At 51.3% G+C, this 21,361-nt stretch overlaps 1 protein-coding gene across 1 annotated transcript in view; it reads right to left on the bottom strand.

Moving 5' to 3' along the window:
- Positions 1-21,361, bottom strand: part of TMCC2 (transmembrane and coiled-coil domain family 2) — a 744,435-nt gene that overhangs the window by 671,289 nt on the left and 51,785 nt on the right. The window contains exon 2 of the mRNA XM_069633140.1: positions 1,539-2,045. Within this exon, the coding sequence (XP_069489241.1) occupies positions 1,539-2,045 (507 nt within the window). The remainder of the gene's footprint in view (positions 1-1,538; positions 2,046-21,361) is intronic.

The following is a 21,361-nucleotide window of genomic DNA, read 5'->3' as shown; positions in this document are numbered from 1 at the left end:
GAACAGTGTTAACCGAACTGAGGCTGCCAACAGCACATCACAGCTCTCTTGCTCTTTTTCCCGTTCAACCATCCTAAGCCATCCCACCCTATTTCCTTTTCAGATATGCCAGAGTGCCAGGGGACCACTACGGTGGTGATAGTGCATGGTATAAATATTCTTTAACATAACATAACACATCAGCATTGTAACAAAGCAATCTTGCCTTGCCCCTTCTATTTTTACTAACCCTGCTCTCCCCCGCCATTTCTCTCTTCCTTATGCCGAAGCGCCAAGAAAACAAGCAAACATCAAAGGTTACGCTAGAAGGCAGAAGAACAGAACAGTATAATTCTGGGACATCTACAGACCTCTGGTTAGAGGACGTCTGATATACCAAGGGCTGGTGAAGTGATAGAAGTATAAAATATGATGAAGATGGCATAGAGTAAAATCGCCACAGTTTTAGCATCAAAACGCCACCGAGAATATCCTCGCTGCAGCGTACACAATATTTTCAGACCCAGGCAGTGTTCAAATTTGCTGAGGGCTATTTAGCTCCTGCTTGTATCCTAGTACTATATTAGAAGTTACTTTCGGCTTCCCATGCCAACGAGTGCCATTCAGACAAGACATATCTGTGTGGCATTAATACAGAGTGTGGTGGTTACAGGGACATTAGGACACAGCAAGAAGAAATGGAATAATTAATGGGCAAAGCTTTATAGTTGGCATCTGGTGTGGAAGTCACACATGTCCCTGGTTCCCCAGATGCGCCACGCCCAGGAACTGCTCTTAGCTCCTGCTCATCACATCCTTTTCAGTTCTGCAATGAGCCATGGCCAAGTCGACATGCAGCCGCCACATTCTACTGAAAAGCAAATGGAAATCAAGAGTGTACCAGACAGCATGCCCAGTATCATAAAATACCGAAGGCTTTCTGAACTCGAAGCATTCAAAAGTCAGCACGGCGAATGATGAGGGAGTGCACGAGCTGGCAGTCAAGATGCTGCTATGTGAAGACAGCTGTGCAGTGTTCTGCGTCCTAGTTTGGATAAAAGCCTGAATTAAGTGATTGGTCCTCAGACATCAACTATAATTTTGATCTCATTACATTAAAAACAGTCTTTAAAGTTAAGAATCAAAGCAACAGCAAGGTGTTTTACAATAACTTGCTGAGCCAATCCACGTAGAACTCCTTTAGTTCTGACTGAAAATAAATATGCACATTTTAAGTGCAATATGACTGTGACCACCAGTGCACCATTTCTTCAACGTTTTCAGCAGCTGCCCTGTCAGTCAAATTACAAACAAATGTCCGAGTGTTCTGTAACAATTGAAACTCTTTCCGGACTGAAGCAATTGCTCTATTGCTAGGATTTTGGGGTTTCCTTCATAATATTGTCTGACAAATTCACAGCTTCATCAAATGATGTGACTATCTATCAAAACATAAGGTTTGGAAAAAGCTTAGTCGCAGAGGGTGCGAACCTGCGCCAATAGACATTTAGTTTGACCCTTTGGGTCCAGAGCATTAGGGTGGTATTGCCAAATCTTACCTTGTCAGCGCTTTGCTCCTGGTCCTCCATCACCTGGTAGGAAGGCGAAGGGTCCCCTGTGAGCAGTGTTGTGTCAGTAGTAGAAGACGAGCGTGGCCTGCCCTGGTGCTGATGCAGCAGGGCTGTGAGGCTACTGTCTTGGGGGGCCTTCCGAATCGAATGGGGGCTGCTGCGTTGGGGCTCAGACGGGCCACTCTTGCTCCTGCGGCTAGCACTTTGCAGGCTGGCCCCCCTTTTGATGGACGGACGTGAGCGTATCTGCTGCAGCACGCGGTTGAAGGCTGTGGGGCGGGCAGGCAGGTCATGGAGGGACATTGCATAGGATACTCTGTGCATCTCGGGCGAGCGTTCCTTCTCATCTGGCGACTCGTGGTCAGACATGACATAGTGGTGCGGATAGTAATCCTGGGAGCCCTGATGCTCCCGCTCTCTAGACCTCCGCCGGCTATGGAAAAGGTGCTTCAGGCCATGGCCGAACATAGAACCTTCCGAGAGCTGCTGGATTCTCTACATGAAAAATAGAGAAATTAAGAAAGCAAAAGATATTAAAAATGATGCTTAGACTTTCAGAGTTACCGTGAAATAAATGCCCCTTATTCAACACAGAACTCGAATCTATGATTACTACACGAGATCGTGCATTAGTGCATCATTAAAACCGCCATGCAGACTTCACCAACTTGAGAAGACAAATGCGTTTATTATCTGGCTTTGTTGAGCGTCAAAGTGGCCAATGTTGGCATTGCCAGAGTATACATGGATTAAGGAAAGATGGACAATGCCGAAATGTGATTCAGTAATTAACAACAAAGTCATCCATTCATTCATGCATTCACGAGCAAAAAGGTTTGCGTGCAGTTGAAAGCAGGGACGCAACAGTAGTCTAAAATGCTGCCACTTTAGGAAACCACAGCATATATATATATATATATATATATGCTTCGAGATGGTGGCAAGGCTACTGCCAACCAACAGTACCGGAATCACCATGAAGGTCAGTTTTTCTAACTCTGCCACCCTGCCCTGCCTAACTAGTAATGGAATAAAATCGAAACATTACAACAAAAGACAATGGGAAGAGGAACCGGCATTTGCAACTGAAGGCTTAAGCAAAGAGCTGGCCGACATCCTTCTGGCTAAAAGAAGCATCTTTCCAACATTAAGTATGTAGAGAACAGCGCTGAACAGATCTGCCATTGGAATGGGTCATTGAAAGGCCAGCATTGCTGCCTGTGTTGTGCTGGAATGATCATCCCTTCTTAGAGTAACCAGCACAGTGCACCCGTTTTCACTACAGGATATTTCAGCGGCCTACCTGGCAAATCCGTCTGTCCTCATCAGAATTATAGCCACGTGCACGGACCACAGTGAGTGGGGTTTAACAAACACCAGCGCGATATCATGGTGGCTTTAACAAGGCAACCACCATTTAGCTAGTGTTTGTTAAACATGCCCCAACGCTCCAGCCACAAGGCTGTCGGGACCATACTGCACCGATGAGTTGTCTGCAGTAGTCTTGAGGAATGTCGGTGTTGGGCGGAATAATCAATGTATAAAATAGCTCGGTCCAGTAAGAGAAAGGCAATGTTCTTGTGCAAACTGCTTGCATTTCAGCTAGCCACGATGCCTTGCTGATGTGGCTCCGAACACAGCAATGGTTACTACGTGGTGTTGTGGCATGTGTGACTTGGCTCAGATGGAATATTGTACTTTCACATTTCAGGTGTACATTTGTTTCCAAGCCTTTGTAAACCCATCATGATTTAGTTGGTGTTTGTTAAATATATATATATATATATGTATTCCATATATAAAAGTGCATACAGAAAATGGTACGCTACAAATAATTCATAGAAAATAGCAATGTTAAGTTTGTTCAAGTAGAATTACAGATTGTGAGAATTATAGCATTAGAAACCTTTCAAATTCAGTGACAAAAAGCGTTAGTTGAAGTGACGTTAAGGTGACGATTTAATGCAACAATACTCAGAAATTTGACGAGAGTTAGAAGATACACCTCCCTAACTAAGAGGTACCCCATTGCACTGCCCCTAAGCACATGGAGGGCATCACAGATTGCATCACCTTGAAGATCGCCATCCTTTCCAGTACACGATGCCCTGCTGCCCCTCTGTAACAGGCAATATTCAAACAAGAATCATGTCAGCGGAAAGTAACAATACTTACTCAACTGGACCCCATGGTTAGCTTTTGTGTGTTTTTGATTATTGTGTGATTGTTAATATTTTGACTTCTTTTCACGCACTATTTCACAGGTGACTGTTGGCTCTCCCTCTCAGTGATCCCCTTCACTCATTTGGGAACCCTGTCATTTCACCTGTGAATTAGCAATACGGACCAATTAGATGGTCCCTTTTTTTATTTTTATTTTCAAACAAGCACTTGACTATTATGCACTTTACCTTTGACATATCAGGTTTCTATTAAATATGTGCTCATGATGATTTAATATGTATTTTAATATTGATGAAAAATTAAATAAATAGTTTTTTATAATGAATTTTGGCTTTGTGCAGGGTTGATATGTGGTGTGGATCTGGGGGTCCATCTTCCTCATTTTTTGTCGGTTATGTCCTGTTGAGTAAGTATTGTTACATTCCGCTGACATGATTCTTGTTTGAATATTGCCTGTTACTTCCCCCCTGTCAGTGAGGAGGGGTAACCCATCCGTTGTGTTATTGCCCCTCGTTAAAAGGACCGGAAGTTGGCTGATTTGAAGATCACAAATTCTCACCACCCTCATCACAAAACTGAAAGTCCCGAATGATCGAACATGAAGGAGACTGGCACAAAAAATAAGGTCCTCACTAGGAGGTTGGTGTCCAGACCAGACTCCATAAGAGAATATCCGATGTCAACACTTGTGGACTGGGAAGCAGCGCTGAATGAGTCTTGAAAGCTTGAGTCAGCAACCGCATGGGTATAACGGTTCTAGTATCATCTGGCGGCGAGCATGGCCTCTGCTAGAACACAGGAAGCCTTTAGTCCTGGAATACTCTGGAACCACCATACCAAAGTGGCATTATGGGTCAGAAAAGTGCTGCATGTCTTTGAATGCTCTCTATCCTCTCAACTTTGGAAAGAATTAGGGGGGCTGCCATGTCCCATTAAGCAGTCAGTCATTAAGGACTTTTGGTGAGTCAATAAAAGACTCAAAGAGGAAATCTAGAGCCTCGATGGGGCTTGGCTGCTTGAAACAGACCAGCTGCCCAAGTGAGGGTAGATGCACATTTGGGGAAACACCAGTCATCATTTTGGAACTTGCTGCTCGCTTATGTTACAAAAAGAAACTACACGCATAGGCGGAGAGTCCTGAAGCAGAGGAACCAGAGGTGAAAATCAAAAATGGTCAAAAAAGGGGACTGCGTAATGGTGGAAGAAGTTCTGTGTCGGGGAAGGCAGGCAGACGCACAGAGCATGGTGAGAAGGTCTGGTGGATGAGGACAGCGCCTGGAGGGGGCTGCCCGTGGCTTACATCCAGCTTCATGCTACATTTGTTGGGGTACATTTTTCTACTGGACAAAAAGGCTCTGGTCCTGTCACCATGGAATGGCACTCCCAGATTATTGAAGAATAGGGGTATATGAGCGATTACTGACCTTACCAGTGCAACACCATCCATGGTCGTGGACTACGAATTCCTGACCTGAGTATTATTATTAGAAGATGTATAAAGCGCAGAAGTACGGCCCTGGGGCATCTAGGCGCTAGAGCAGCCCTGCCGTCTTGCAGCAAGGGGGGATTGTTCCGAGATCATGCATTCATTCATTCATTCATTCATTCATTCATTCAGCGCAGATGGGAATGGTTGAAGCTCCCCGTTCCGTTTGGTAATAACCTTAGAGGTGCATTTCCTGCAGTTGGTCGGGGTAGTATTCTTGCTTCTTCTGCACGCCCAGCGCGGTCTTAGTGGTCGTTTGTAAATGTATAATATAGAGCAGGCAACACGTTGGTAGTTCGGCTGCTCCCAGACATGATCTTGCAATCCAAATAGATCCCACACTTCACAGAGTCCCGGTCCACCAGAGTAATTAGATTACATTGCGTTTGGTTCTGAATCAGGTTTAATTGATGTTAAATGAAGACGCGCATATGCCCGTGGGCAGGGTTCCCTTGCTAGGGAGTCCTCAGCTTCCTCTGTGTTGCCAGACACTAACCAGGCTGCATGCACTACTCTCCTGCCAGCGTCACACTGCAGACCAGCCAGCACACGTGCCTATGAGCCGCGTGAGCTGTGCAGCAGATGGACGCAGCCCTGGTAAAAGCACAGCAATGGCAGCTCTGCACAGCATATTATTTCCTCCGCCCCCACGTGCTGCACTTCCCGTTTCATCTACTCCCAATTCTTAATAACCGCAATCTTCTGCCTGCAGCGCTGTAGTGGGGGGTATTAAGGCTTGCCAGTAACACGTACCTGCAGACGAGAAAGGGCGGGATTGGCCCCACGGTAGGACCCCAAACTCTGAGCGGCCTGGCTGCAACCATCGCAACGGGACCATGTCATAGTCTAGTAAGTGTGTGGGGGCGGTGCCTTCCATGCATCGGGCACGAGTCTCAAGCGGTCCTGCATTAATAGATTCATTACATTCTTTTGATTGTTTTATTTGTGCTTTTGGTTACATTTAAACCATAAGCACTATATGTGCAATAAATAAATGCAATCGCATTTTATAGAAAATAACATGGAATAACTTCGACTTAAAACAAGCAAAATACAAGAAAAATGCTATGTCCTCATTTTCTAAAATCGTTTGTGCAATCTTCCATATGCAATGCGCTGCCGCAGTGATGGCAATGGATTCCGCAATGGGTGGGCCTCGATCCGTGGCATAGTTGTCATTGCTTTCCCGGAGCCCTTTGCATATAAGGATTTTAGTGACTTATGGGGGTGGGTTTCGACCTCTAGCTGGCAAGTTGTGGGGAATGTCTCGCCAGGCACCGCAATATTCCCAAGTAGGCAAGAGCTTGAAAGGGAAGTATAATATGACCTTTTCAGGGACTGGCCAGAATATCTAGTTAGATCTGTGGGCAGGGAGTGTACAGGAACGCTCTGCATTGAATACACCCGCCTGGTTATCTATATGTTCTATTCTGGCCCTTTCTCTGGATTTCTTCTTTAAATTCTGCTCATTATTCGGTTTGTCAAATGCCTGCCCCAGGGCTATGCCAAGGTCCGACGGCAAAACCCAAGCACATTCCTCCAAATCACGAAGACAACTATGGTCCTTTCTGTTCCCACACTACTACCCAGAATCAGCACCAATGTGTCACATTACTCTGAGGGGAGCGCACTCACAAATATAAAAGTGTCGGTAGATAACCAATCGCCGGTGCACACTATCCGTGCTTTACTCCTCGCTTTCTCCCCTCCTCTGTGAAGAAACGCGCAGTCCCATGCTTCACCGAGTGCAAAGCCGGCTAAAGCCACCTTTCCCCGGAGTTTCTTCTTGCGAATGTACCAGGGACTGGCACGTAACTCTCTCCTGTGTGAGTGTGTGAAGCTTTTGCCCAGGGTCCCCTCCCAGGTCTGAAAGCAGGCACACGGGAGGAAGATACCCCGGCAGGCTTGCTCTCTGCCCAGCACGGTGCCGGAGATGCGGGCAGTTAAAGTGTATTCTATTTCTGCCATCTCTATGGAAACCTGACAGATTACATAACTGCAAACCCACGGATTTAGACATCAAGTGACAGTGGATTTCTGGGTCTTCTTTAACTCCCCACCTCCTCGTGAACATTCTGAACAAAATGTCTATCCTATTCAGGGTCCAGTTACCCTACAACAAGTCCTGGTGAATCAAATGCCTGGATTCAGTGCCTATGCTATTAGGCTTGTTTTACCCTCTGGAAGGATCTTGGGGGCTGCCGCCTTTCACAAAAACATGCAATAGCTGTGAAGAGACCTCTCTCCAAATGGGCCGTAAGTAGAGGAAGGCAGGAGGGCAGGGCATGAGAAAAGGGCAGGCAGAAGAGGCAGGTCTGGGTAGGGCTGGGAAGGCAGGGTGTGGGAAGGCAGAAGAGGCAGGTCTGGGTAGGGCTGGGAAGGCAGGGTGTGGGAAGGCAGAAGAGGCAGGTCTGGGTGGGGCTGGGAAGGCAGGGTGTGGGAAGTCAGAAGAGGTAGGTCTGGGTGGGGCTGGGAAGGCAGGGTGTGGGAAGTCAGAAGAGGCATGTCTGGGTAGGGCTGGGAAGGCAGGGTATGGGAAGGCAGAAGTGGCAGGTCTGGGTAGGGCTGGGAAGGCAGGGTATGGGAAGGCAGAAGAGGCAGGTCTGGGTAGGACTGGGAAGGCAGAAGAGGCAGGTCTGGGTAGGGCTGGGGAGGCAGAAGAGGCAGGTCTGGGTATGGCTGGGAAGGCAGGGTCTGGGGAGGCAGAAGAGGCAGGTCTGGATAGGGCTGGGAAGGGAGAAGAGGCAGGTCTGGGTAGGGCTGGGAAGGCAGGGTATGGGAAGGCAGAGGAGGCAGGTCTGGGTAGGGCTGGGAAGGCAGGGTGTGGGAAGGCAGAAGAGGCAGGACTGGGTAGGGCTGGGAAGGCAGGGTATGGGAAGGCAGAGGAGGCAGGTCTGGGTAGGGCTGGGAAGGCGGGGTATGGGAAGGCAGAAGAGGCAGGTCTGGGTAGGGCTGGGAAGGCAGGGTATGGGAAGGCAGAAGAGGCAGGTCTGGGTAGGGCTGGGAAGGCAGGGTGTGGGAAGGCAGAAGAGGCAGGACTGGGTAGGGCTGGGAAGGCAGGGTGTGGGAAGGCGGAAGAGGGAGGTCTGGGTAGGGCTGGGAAGGCAGGGTATGGGAAGGCGGAAGAGGCAGGTCTGGGTAGGGCTGGGAAGGCAGGGTATGGGGAGGCAGAAGAGGCAGGTCTGGGTAGGGCTGGGAAGGCAGGGTATGGGAAGGCAGAAGAGGCAGGTCAGGGTAGGGCTGGGAAGGCAGGGTATGGGAAGGCAGAAGAGGCAGGTCTGGGTAGGGCTGGGAAGGCAGGGTATGGGAAGGCGGAAGAGGCAGGTCTGGGTAGGGCTGGGAAGGCAGGGTATGGGAAGGCGGAAGAGGCAGGTCTGGGTAGGGCTGGGAAGGCAGGGTATGGGAAGGCAGAAGAGGCATGTCTGGGTAGGGCTGGGAAGGCAGGATATGGGAAGGCAGAAGAGGCAGGACTGGGTAGGGCTGGGAAGGCAGGGTATGGGAAGGCAGAAGAGGCAGGTCTGGGTAGGGCTGGGAAGGCAGGGTATGGGGAGGCAGAAGAGGCAGGTCTGGGTAGGGCTGGGAAGGCAGGGTATGGGAAGGCAGAAGAGGCAGGTCTGGGTAGGGCTGGGAAGGCAGGGTATGGGAAGGCAGAAGAGGCAGGTCTGGGTAGGGCTGGGAAGGCAGGGTATGGGAAGGCAGAAGAGGCAGGTCTGGGTAGGGCTGGGAAGGCAGGGTATGGGAAGGCCGAAGAGGGAGGTCTGGGTAGGGCTGGGAAGGCAGGGTATGGGAATGCGGAAGAGGCAGGTCTGGGTAGGGCTGGGAAGGCAGGGTATGGGAAGGCAGAAGAGGCAGGACTGGGTAGGGCTGGGAAGGCAGGGTATGGGAAGGCAGAAGAGGCAGGTCTGGGTAGGGCTGGGAAGGCAGGGTATGGGAAGGCAGAAGAGGCAGGTCTGGGTAGAGCTGGGAAGGCAGAAGAGGCAGGTCTGGGTAGGGCTGGGGAGGCAGAAGAGGCAGGTCTGGGTAGGGCTGGGAAGGCAGGGTATGGGGAGGCAGAAGAGGCAGGTCTGGGTAGGGCTGGGAAGGCAGGGTATGGGAAGGCAGAAGAGGCATGTCTGGGTAGGGCTGGGGAGGCAGGGTATGGGAAGGCAGAAGAGGCATGTCTGGGTAGGGCTGGGAAGGCAGGGTATGGGAAGGCAGAAGAGGCAAGTCTGGGTAGGGCTGGGAAGGCAGGGTATGGGAAGGCAGAAGAGGCAGGTCTGGGTAGGGCTGGGAAGGCAGGGTATGGGAAGGCAGAAGAGGCAGGTCTGGGTAGGGCTGGGAAGGCAGGGTATGGGAAGGCAGAAGAGGCAGGTCTGGGTAGGGCTGGGAAGGCAGGGTATGTGAAGGCAGAAGAGGCAGGTCTGGGTAGGGCTGGGAAGGCAGGGTATGGGAAGGCAGAAGAGGCAGGTATGGGTAGGGCTGGGAAGGCAGGGTATGGGAAGGCAGAAGGGTTAGGGCTGGGAAGGCAGGGTATGGGAAGGCAGAAGAGGCAGGTCTGGGTAGGGCTGGGAAGGCAGGGTATGGGAAGGCAGAAGAGGCAGGACTGGGTAGGGCTGGGAAGGCAGGGTATGGGAAGGCAGAAGATGCAAGTCTGGGTAGGGCTGGGAAGGCAGGGTATGGGAAGGCAGAAGAGGCATGTCTGGGTAGGGCTGGGAAGGCAGGGTATGGGAAGGCAGAAGAGGCAGGTCTGGGTAGGGCTGGGACGGCAGGGTATGGGAAGGCAGAAGAGGCAGGTCTGGGTAGGGCTGGGAAGGCAGGGTATGGGAAGGCAGAAGAGGCAGGTCTGGGTAGAGCTGGGAAGAGGCAGGTCTAGGTAGAGCTGGGAAGGCAGAAGAGGCAGGTCTGGGTAGGGCTGGGGAGGCAGAAGAGGCAGGTCTGGGAAGGCAGGGTATGGGGAGGCAGAAGAGGCAGGTCTGGGTAGGGCTGGGAAGGCAGGGTATGGGAAGGCAGAAGAGGCAGGACTGGGTAGGGCTGGGAAGGCAGGGTATGGGAAGGCAGAAGAGGCAGGTCTGGGTAGGGCTGGGAAGGCAGGGTATGGGAAGGCAGAAGCGACAGGTCTGGGTAGGGCTGGGAAGGCAGGGTATGGGAAGTCAGAAGAGGCATGTCTGGGTAGGGCTGGGAAGGCAGTGTATGGGAAGGCAGAAGAGGCATGTCTGGGTAGGGCTGGGAAGGCAGGGTACGGGGAGGCAGAAGAGGCAGGTCTGGTAGGTGTGGGAAGGCAGAAGAGGCAGGTCTGGGTAGGGCTGGGAAGGCAGGGTGTGGGAAGGCAGAAGAGGCATGTCTGGTAGGGCTGGGAAGGCAGGGTATGGGAAGGCAGAAGAGGCAGGTCTGGGTAGGGCTGGGAAGGCAGGGTATGGGAAGGCAGAAGAGGCAGGACTGGGTAGGGCTGGGAAGGCAGGGTATGGGAAGGCAGAAGAGGCAGATCTGGGTAGGGCTGGGAAGGCAGGGTATGGGAAGGCAGAAGAGGCAGGACTGGGTAGGGCTGTGTGAAGAGGTGCCGGAAGCGGCCTTGGGAAAAGCCACCGATTCGCACACATCGGTCGAACTCGGCGGTCCTGACAGGAGCGGAACTGGCCCCGCCGAACGCTACGGTGGGGTTAGCTACTCACCTTACTGGAGTCGCCGACCCGGACTGGGAAGGGGGCGGGAACCTTGTCAGGATGCAGACCGCGGCCCCCGGCCGAGGAGGAGCAAGAATCCCGACATCAGAGGTCACCCCTATGTGCCCAAGTCCCGGCGCCGCATGGATGCCGCCGATGGAAGCACTTCAGGAGCAGTCTCCATGCTGCAGGGGCAGGCAAAACGGACGGCAGGGAAACCCGGTTTTAAGGGGGGCGGGGCCAATCCTTCCCAACCAATAACAAACGAGCTAGGCAAGACGTCTGCTCATTGGTGGGGATTTGAACCAAGGGAAGTATATAAAGGCCCGCCTTTTCTAAACAAGGCTGTCTGTTATTTTCACAGGACACCGAGGAGCAAGCAGGCAACCCCGAGTGGTGGGCCTACCCAGATAACCCGAGTTAGAGGACCACAGCCTTATCACAAGGGCGAGTGGGGAAGGAAAAACCCCACGGTGAAGCAACCGCCAGAACTTTCAGTTTGTTGTTTATGTACCACACCTCAGTTATTGTCTTTTCCCGGATCATCCATACGGCAATAATAAAGATTATTGCAAAACGAGCATAGTCTCCTGTCCATAATTGTTACACTGGCGACGAAGGTGGGATATCGACGGCGCGATGGAGGCATTGATAAAAACGCTGTCGGAAGGACAGCAGCAACTGCAGCAGTTGGTTCAGATACAAAACCAACAAGCAGCTGCCGACCGCCAAGCCTTCCAGCAGGCATTGCAGGTACAAAGCACGGTGCAAACTACTGCACAGGACAAACATCATGACACTATATCGAAGCTAACCGAGCTGGTGGCTAGCTCTAGGACACAACCAATGGTCCCATCCGCATTACTACAGAAGTACAAAGACGGCGAGGACCCTGCCTTCTTTTTTACAAGCTTCGAAAGAATAGCCAGGAACGCACAGTGGCCCCCCGAACGATGGGGACAATATGTCGCCCCCTTGTTGTCAGGTGTCATGCAAGGAGCCTACCAGGCGGCAAACCCCACCGGGAATACTCCCTATGGTGAAATAAAGGCGGCTGTACTGGATCGTCTTGGCCTTGATGAAGAGGCCTATCGAATCCAACTAAGGGACACCAAGTTACGACCTGGGGAAAATCCACGGCAGCTGTATTATCGAATAAAAGACCTGGTGGAAAAATGGCTGTCAACTCCGACGGTCGTAACTCAACCGATACTTGAAAAGATTATCCTTGAGCAGTTCATAGAAGCCCTACCAGGACAAATGCAGAGGTGGGTGAGGCAACATCACAGACCCTCCCTAACTGAAGCGGTGGACATTGCCTCTGCATATCAAAAAGCTGGGTACCACAGGTTTCCACCCACAGGGATAACAGCCCGCATAGCAGTACCAACGACTGATGCCCCGCTGACCAAAGGGGTCAGACCACAACAGTTGAGATGGAGACAACCCGAGGAGGCGGTTCGGAGGCCAGACGAGAAGAGGTCGGGAATTGAAGACAAGTCCGCTGGGACCAGTCCGGGATATCGGCAACCGCAGTGCTTTGAGTGCAACGAATGGGGCCACATAGCCCGGTTCTGTCCCAGGAAAAGATCCGCTGAACCAATGGATATCGGGTACCTGCACGCGCTACAAGAAGAGAGCATAGCCGGTCCTTACATCGTGGACATACGAGTGGACGGCAGACCCACACGCGGTCTACTTGACAGCGGCAGCCGGCAAACCGCCATATCACCTAATGTAAGTAGCAAACCCAACTTACTTAACGTGTCCGTACCTATTAAATGTATTCATGGAGATATAAAACTTTATCCGATGAAAAATGTGGCTATCGAAATTAATGGGGAGTTGTCACCCGTGAGGGCTGCCGTCCTACCTTCTCTGCCTGCCCCGGTAGTCATAGGGACTGATTTACCTAACTTTGACCAGGCACTGATGATGGAGGGGAGAAGGGAAGTATGTCCCGAGTCAGAACCGGGAAGGGGCATGCCTAGTCCAAGAACCCTCAATAAAAAGAGACGAAACCGTATGGACTGGTGTCAGGCTTGTTATACGACTAGAGCAATCGACTGGAGACTAGAGGATAATGAAGATAGCATCAGGACAGAAACCCTAACGGACAACACCCTCAAGGCAGCCCGGGAGAGGGCTACACAGGAAGGGGATCCGGATCTTTCCAGGGGACCAGGATTTGTGCTTCATCAGGGTCTACTGTACCGAAGATACAAGACAGATGATGGGACTGTTAAGGAACAGTTGGTTTTACCCAAGAAACAACGCCCCATAGTGCTGCAATTAGCCCACAACCATCCTTGTGGAGGCCACATGGCTTCGCTGAAAACACAGCAAAATATACTCAAACGGTTTTATTGGCCGGGAATTTATGGCGAGGTGGCTCAGTTCTGCAAAAGATGCCCTACCTGTCAGCTAACGAGCGGAGTAAAACCAGCCAAAGCTCCTCTACAAAAAATGCCCCTTATAACAGTACCATTCCAGAGGATCGGCATGGACATTGTCGGTCCATTAGAACCAGCCAGTCGAGGGTATAAATACATGCTGGTCATAGTCGACTACGCTACACGTTATCCTGAAGCATTTCCCCTTAAAGGGACGTCAGCCAGACAACTATGTGATCAACTCATACCCTTCTTTGCCCGAGTTGGCTTACCCTCAGAAATCATCACTGACCAAGGGACGAATTTCATGTCGACTTTACTGCGACAAGTGTGTGAACGCCTACACATCAAGCAGCTAAGAACATCCGTGTATCATCCCCAAACCGACGGCTTAGTCGAAAGATATAACAAAACGATAAAGAAAATGTTGAAAAGGGTGACAGGACCAGGTGCCCAGAACTGGGATAGGGCGATACCTCTTGTTCTGATGGTCCTTCGAGACACACCCCAATCCTCCACGGGGTTTTCCCCCTTCGAACTCCTGTTCGGGAGACAACCCCGAACTATCCTAGACCTGGTTAAGGAAGAATGGGAAGCCTCCGAAGAAACGACCCTAACCGAATATACCGAGGAACTGAAGGAACACTTAAGCGCACTGCGTGCTTTGGCGGAAGCCAACCTTTCTCATGCCCAGAACATACAAGAGAAAAACTACAATAAAGGGAGCAGAATGAGAAGGTTCAGCCCAGGAGACAAGGTACTCGTTCTCTTACCTACCAGCGCCAACAAATTACTGGCCAGATGGAAAGGCCCGTACGAGATCACGGATGTTCTCAGTCCCGTGACCTATAGGGTGCACCAACCTGACCGAACCAACCCGGATCAAATATACCACATTAACTTGTTGAAGGAGTGGAATGAACCCCGGGTATCAGCACTAGGAACCATCGGAGACATAGAAACATTGGAAACCGCGAACCCAGACCCCGGTTCGCTGGACCGCGTCCAGTGGGGGAACGCCCTATCGCCACACATGAGAAGGGAGCTGATGCATAGGCTACTACCCTACAGAGAATCCTTTTCCACCCTACCAGGGAGAACCAATTTACTTGAGCATGAGATAAAAACAGAGCCCGGACAAGTAGTACGGCTCAGACCCTACCGGATACCCGAAGCCCGGAGACAAATCATAAACACGGAGGTGGATGAAATGTTGCAACTAGACATCATTGAGCCTTCAGTCAGCGCTTGGTCGTCGCCCATCGTTCTGGTCCCTAAACCTGATGGCTCAATCCGCTTCTGCATGGACTACAGGCAGCTGAACAGCGTGTCCAGTTACGAAGCATACCCAATGCCACGGATGGACGAGTTGTTAGAGGGACTCGGGGCTGCCCGGTACCTGAGTACGCTAGACCTAACAAAGGGATACTGGCAGATCCCTTTGCGACCCAAGGATAAAGAAAAAACCGCCTTTTCCACACCAAGGGGACTGTATCAGTTTAAGGTTCTTCCTTTTGGCCTACATGGGGCACCAGCCACCTTCCAAAAACTTATGGACATCATCCTAAGACCGCATGAGGGATATGCAGCGGCCTACCTTGACGATATCATCGTATACAGCAAAACCTGGGAGGATCATCTGAACCATTTGGAAAAGGTGGTAGCCGACCTACACGTAGCCGGCCTTCACATCAATCCCAGTAAGACCACGATGGGAACTCACGAAACAAAGTACCTCGGCCACATGGTCGGGGGTGGAATGCTGAAACCACAGATGTCCAAAACTGAGGCCATTCATCGCATCCCAACACCTGTGAACAGGAAGCAAATACGGGCTTTTCTGGGGCTCGTTGGTTATTATAGGAGGTTTATTCCCGATTTCTCTGCCATAGCCGCGCCACTCACCGATGCGCTAAGACTCAAAGGGAACCCAAACCTGACCAATAACAAAGACGCCCTAAAGGCCATAGACCTGCTAAAGGAGAGGATCACATCTGATCCGGTATTATGTTGTCCCGACTTTCAGAAGCAGTTCTTCCTCCAGACCGATGCCTCGGACCAGGGCTTGGGCGCAGTCCTGTCTCAGGAACAAGAATCGGAACTGCGGCCCATTTGCTTCATCAGCCGTAAATTGCTACCACATGAGTCGCCGTACTCCACGATTGAGAAAGAATGCCTGGCCATAAAATGGGCGATTGAATCCCTCAAGTACTATCTGGTTGGTCGTCGGTTCACGTTGTTCTCGGACCATGCCCCTCTCCAATGGCTTGCCCGACACAAGGATACCAACCAGAGGGTTCTTCGCTGGTTCCTCTCCCTACAACCCTTTGACTTTCTGACTCTGCATAGGCCAGGCAGATTTCAGCTGGTGGCGGACTACCTGTCCAGATGCTCCCACTGGCCCGATCGGCCAGATCCCGGGGTGAGTATGTGTGAAGAGGTGCCGGAAGCGGCCTTGGGAAAAGCCACCGATTCGCACACATCGGTCGAACTCGGCGGTCCTGACAGGAGCGGAACTGGCCCCGCCGAACGCTACGGTGGGGTTAGCTACTCACCTTACTGGAGTCGCCGACCCGGACTGGGAAGGGGGCGGGAACCTTGTCAGGATGCAGACCGCGGCCCCCGGCCGAGGAGGAGCAAGAATCCCGACATCAGAGGTCACCCCTATGTGCCCAAGTCCCGGCGCCGCATGGATGCCGCCGATGGAAGCACTTCAGGAGCAGTCTCCATGCTGCAGGGGCAGGCAAAACGGACGGCAGGGAAACCCGGTTTTAAGGGGGGCGGGGCCAATCCTTCCCAACCAATAACAAACGAGCTAGGCAAGACGTCTGCTCATTGGTGGGGATTTGAACCAAGGGAAGTATATAAAGGCCCGCCTTTTCTAAACAAGGCTGTCTGTTATTTTCACAGGACACCGAGGAGCAAGCAGGCAACCCCGAGTGGTGGGCCTACCCAGATAACCCGAGTTAGAGGACCACAGCCTTATCACAAGGGCGAGTGGGGAAGGAAAAACCCCACGGTGAAGCAACCGCCAGAACTTTCAGTTTGTTGTTTATGTACCACACCTCAGTTATTGTCTTTTCCCGGATCATCCATACGGCAATAATAAAGATTATTGCAAAACGAGCATAGTCTCCTGTCCATAATTGTTACAGGCTGGGAAGGCAGGGTATGGGAAGGCAGAAGAGGCAGGTCTGGGTAGGGCTGGGAAGGCAGGGTATGGGAAGGCAGAAGAGGCAGGTCTGGGTAGGGCTGGGAAGGCAGGGTATGGGAAGGCAGAAGAGGCAGGTCTGGGTAGGGCTGGGAAGGCAGGGTATGGGAAGGCAGAAGAGGCAGGTCTGGTAGGGCTGGGAAGGCAGGGTATGGGAAGGCAGAAGAGGCAGGTCTGGGTAGAGCTGGGAAGGTGGGGTATTTATTTTCACATGCTATCACCCATCGGCACCCTTTGGTTTCATGTCTGTATTCGTGGATGTACTTCACCCAAGTTGTTGGCCTTTTCAAATTAATGTTCACAGATGTTGCTGGGGAGCTACATGCTGCATCCAATGAGAAATACGCTGTCAAGAGTTAAAAGGGTCCAGCAGCCATAACTCTATCTAACCAATGCCAAGCTACTGTACAAAACCCTGGAGAAACCAGGGACGTGGTGGGGCTAAAAGGGGGCCCAGAAAGGATGAGTCAAAGGGAAGCAAGAACAGAAAACTTGAGAACACTAGAGGAAACTGGGAGGGGCAAGAAAAACTGTAGACAGAACAAAACGAGCCAGTACAAGAAGCAAAGGAGTTCTAGCTCAGGGGAGGATAGCTCAGGAGCAACGTGCTCGCCTTGGAAGCAAGACGACATGGAGCGACACAGGTTTGATCCTAAGGTCCGCGCTTAGAAACCTGTGGGTATTAAGCGTATTATAAATAACCAATTATTATTATCTAGAACAAAAAGGGGGTCTGCAAGACCAAATGTTCCAAACTCAAGGGCATCTCGAAATGTACAAGGACCGTTTCGGATGGGGCACAACTTGCAATGCAGATCAGCATAGGTCCTGAGGCTGAGCAGTCAAACACAGATCACCTGTGAGTCAGCGTCTGCTAATAAAGCCATGCGTACTTGGTTCTCCCACAGAAAACGGATTTGGTTCTCGTTTCTGGGGTGGTGAGGAGGGTCGGTGCACCAAATGAGTCTTAAGACATGCCTTGGTAGAGTAATGTGTGCTGTCATCTGGTAGTCTTCCCCTGTGGCACGTTGATGTTTCTCAACAGCTGGAGCCAACATCTGGTGGTCCCCCTGCCACGCCTACATCTCAATTATTCTTATGTCAACCGCTAGTCAAAACCTCAGCTGTTTACTAACTGGGGTGCAAGGGGGGGGGTTCTCATTCTCAGCGCTGAGAGATCTAGGTCATTTTCAACCTGTGCAATACCCACAAGCAAAGGTGCCGAATAGGAAAGCATTGTAGGCAATAAAAGCAGAAACAGGCTGGACATAGATGCGCAAGATTCAGAGAGTGCTTCAGCTGCAACAATTGCAGCAATGCAGCTGAACCAGGTGCGAGCTGGCACTTCCCAACTCTACTGTACGGCTTCCCGTGCTCAGAGGCGGGCATCATGTTCCTATCCATAGGATGAACACAAGGGTCTATGCGCGCTCACCCAGCCTCCTCACAAAGGTAGTTTTCATTGGAAACCTGTTCATATTCATTAGCGGGAGCCTTGCAAAGAGACTGGCCTTATATCTCCACACAAAGGTCAGCTATGGAAAGCAGCACCCACCCCACTCAACAAAAAAGTGTACATTTATACAGTGCTCTTACCCACCTCCCACCCACACCTCGCCCCTTCCCTTTCCACTGCAGACTCTGGTATGTATACCCTGAGCGGGGCACAATACGCTAATATCCAGACGAGACAGCGCTTGGATGCACTACGATGGTGATTTGGCACAGTATAAAATATTTCTGAGAGTGATTTTTTTTTAAATCACCAATTTCGTGTATAAAGACATAGAAAGAAACCTGTGAACAAGCGAGCAAACCATGGTTTCAAAGAACAAGTTACTCTCTTACCTGGTAACGTTCTTTCGATGGGATGGTCCAACGACGTATTCCATATCTATGACAGTAATCACCACAGCTGTGCTGCTTTGGAAATTTTTTCAGCGTCTGCGTCCTGCGTCGATGACGTCGATACGCTGTCCTCGAGGGCCTCCGTCGAGCCGACGTCACCGGATGGTATAAGTAGGACGCACGACGCCCGTAGCCTCCGTTGTAGTTTTTCCCCCCAGAACGTGTGGCACCAATCCACTGCCAGTATGACCACAGAAAGCCTTGCAGAAACGTAAGCTGCAACCCCATAAGAAATTCTGTAGTGGGGCAGGTAAGGAGGGAGCGATATGGAATACATTGTCGGACCATCCCATCGAAAGAACGTTACCAGGTAAGAGAGTAACTTGTTCTTCGAGCGGATTGGGTCCTCCGGCGTATTCCATATCTATGACAGACTCCCAAAGCAGTACCAACGTATGCAGGAGGGAAGAATAACCTTCTGGCTTAGATGAAATTCCGACACCACCTTCAGAAGAAAGGAAGGACAAACTCTAAGGACAACCCTGTCCTTATGAAACACAGTGAAGGGTGGCTTAACTGAAAGTGCCTGCAACTCATTCACTCTGCGAGCGGAGGTGACCGCAACTAAAAACACAGTTTTAAGGGTTAATGGCCTCAAAGGACAAGAATGTAAAGGCTGAAAAGGAGCACCCATAAGGAATTTCAGAACAAGGTTCAAATCCCAACCAGGCACCTGGAAAGGTGACAGCGGAAACACATTAGTGAGTCCTTTGAGAAACTGAAAAATTAAAGGAATTTTGAAATAGGAACACTCCTCAGACGAGCTCTTAAATATAGACAGCGCCGCCAGATAACCTTTAACCGTACCCACTTGCAGGCCCCTGTGGGCCAACAAAAGCAAAAAAGACAGAACCACAGGAATGTCAAATGAAAAAGGATCCACATTCTTAACCCTTCACCAGTCGCGGAACTTTTTCCAACGGCAACGGTACAGGGACTTGGTTTCCGGCCATCTGGCCAAAAGCAACACCTCCATCACGCCTTTAGGGAGGTCCCAATCCTTATACCTCAGCCTTTCAGAAGCCAAGCGTGAAGGTTGAGGGATCTGACCTCTGGATGGAGAACCTGACCCCCCTCCCGTGAGAGCAGATCATCTCGATAGGGAAGACGACGTGGAGGGTAGATGGACAAGTCGAGAAGGTCCGGGTACCACGTCCTCCGGGCCCAAGCCGGAGCAATGAGGATCATCCGGGAACCGAACCTCCGTAACCTCCGCAGCACTTGCGGGATGACGGAGACTGGAGGAAACGCGTACAGCAGTGGGAAGGACCAGTCCACCACGAACGCCTCTCCTAAGGCTCCTTTTGGAGGAAATTCCAGCAAGCAGAACCTTTCGCACTTCCGGTTGACACAGGAGGCGAAGAGATCCACTTGAGGGGTCCCCCAAAGGGCGAAGATCTTCAGGAGAATCTCCTTATGCCAGCACCCACTCGTGAGAGATCGCACTCTGCCTGCTCAGAGCATCCACTGTCTCGTTTTCGTCTCCGGCTAGATGAACCGCCGAGATCGAAACTTCCTGCTGGATGGCCCAGAACCAGAGCTGCATCATCTCCCAGCACAGAGGAAGTGACCCTGCCCCTCCTTTTTGTTGAGGTAGTGCATGGCCACTGTGTTGTCCGTCAGAATCAGGACATTCTTCCCTCGCACAGTCGGCAGAAAAGCCTTCAGGGCAAGCCTGACGGCCTTCAGCTCCAACAGATTGATATGGAGTCTGGACTCCGACGGAGACCAAAAACCGCTGACTTTCAACTCGTTGGCATGCGCTCCCCATCCCGTGAGGGATGCGTCCTTCACGATTGTTACCTCTGGCCAGGGTAACCAAAATGGAGCCCCCTTAATCAGATTGCCTTTGTGTCGAGCATTGCTCCGATGTACTGGAGCCGCTGGGTTGGCATCAAGTGGGACTTCTTTAAGTTGAGGGAGAAGCCCAGCTTGTGAAGGGAGTGGCAGGTGACGGACAAATGATCCAGGACGTGCTCGGAAGAGCGCGCCCTGATCAACCAATCGTACAGGTAGGAGTAGACGTGAATCCCCCCTTAGCTGAGATACGCTGCCACCACCACCATTAGCTTGGTGAAGACCCTTGGGGCAGAGGTCAATCCGAACGGCAGGACCCGAAACTGAAAGTGCGAGTCTCCAACCGTGAACGTCAGGTACTTTTTGTGCTTGGGATGAACGGCACATGAAAGTAAGCGTTCTTGAGGTCGAGAGACACCAACCAGTCCTTAAGTTGAAGGGCCTGGAAGACTTGAGAAAGAGTAACCATCTTGAACTTGTCCTTCCTGAGGAGCTTGTTAAAACCGCGCAAGACCATGATGGGTCTCAATACCCCGTCTTTCTTTGAAATAAAAAAATAAGGGGAATACCATCCCTTGTTCCTCTCTGCTACAGGTGCCAGTTCTATGGCGCCTTTCTCCAGCAGGGACTGAATTTTCTGTGCAAGGAGCGGATCCGGACACTTCAAAGAGAGATTCCCTGGTGTATTGTCGTGAGGCCTCTGCCGGAAAGGAAGACAGTAGCCGTGGGCTATGATCTCCAGAACCCACACATCTGAAGTAATGACACGCCACTCTACAAGATGCTGCGCCAGCCTTCCCCTAACTGGTGAACCATGGGACCTGGCCTCATGACTGAGCTGAAGCGGCTGCGGCAGTGCCTGAGGGCAAAGAGGCAACTACCCGAGCGGCCTTGGGACCTCGAGTACCCGGTTTTCCACCTCTGGCACTCCTACGGTGGCCCCTTTCACATGCAGCTCCTCTCGATTTACTAAAGGATGAGTAATATAGAAAGGAACCTCCCCTCCATTGCTGTCCCCTAGGACGAAAAGGCAGAGGTTGACGAACTGCAGCGCTCAATGACTTTGCTGCAGCTTTTGAGGTGTGCAACCTCTCAAGGCTCTCGTCAGCCTTGCTGCCAAAAAGATGTTCACCATCAAAGGGCATGTTGAAGAGCCGGGCTTGCACATCAGGAGAAAACCCCGACTTCCGCAA

The sequence above is a fragment of the Ambystoma mexicanum genome, chromosome 13, assembly GCF_040938575.1.
Source record: "Ambystoma mexicanum isolate Mex_15411 chromosome 13, UKY_AmexF1_1, whole genome shotgun sequence".
Lineage (NCBI taxonomy): Eukaryota > Metazoa > Chordata > Amphibia > Caudata > Ambystomatidae > Ambystoma > Ambystoma mexicanum.
Note: the sequence above shows the minus strand (reverse complement) of the source record. Positions and strands in the feature narration are given on the sequence as shown.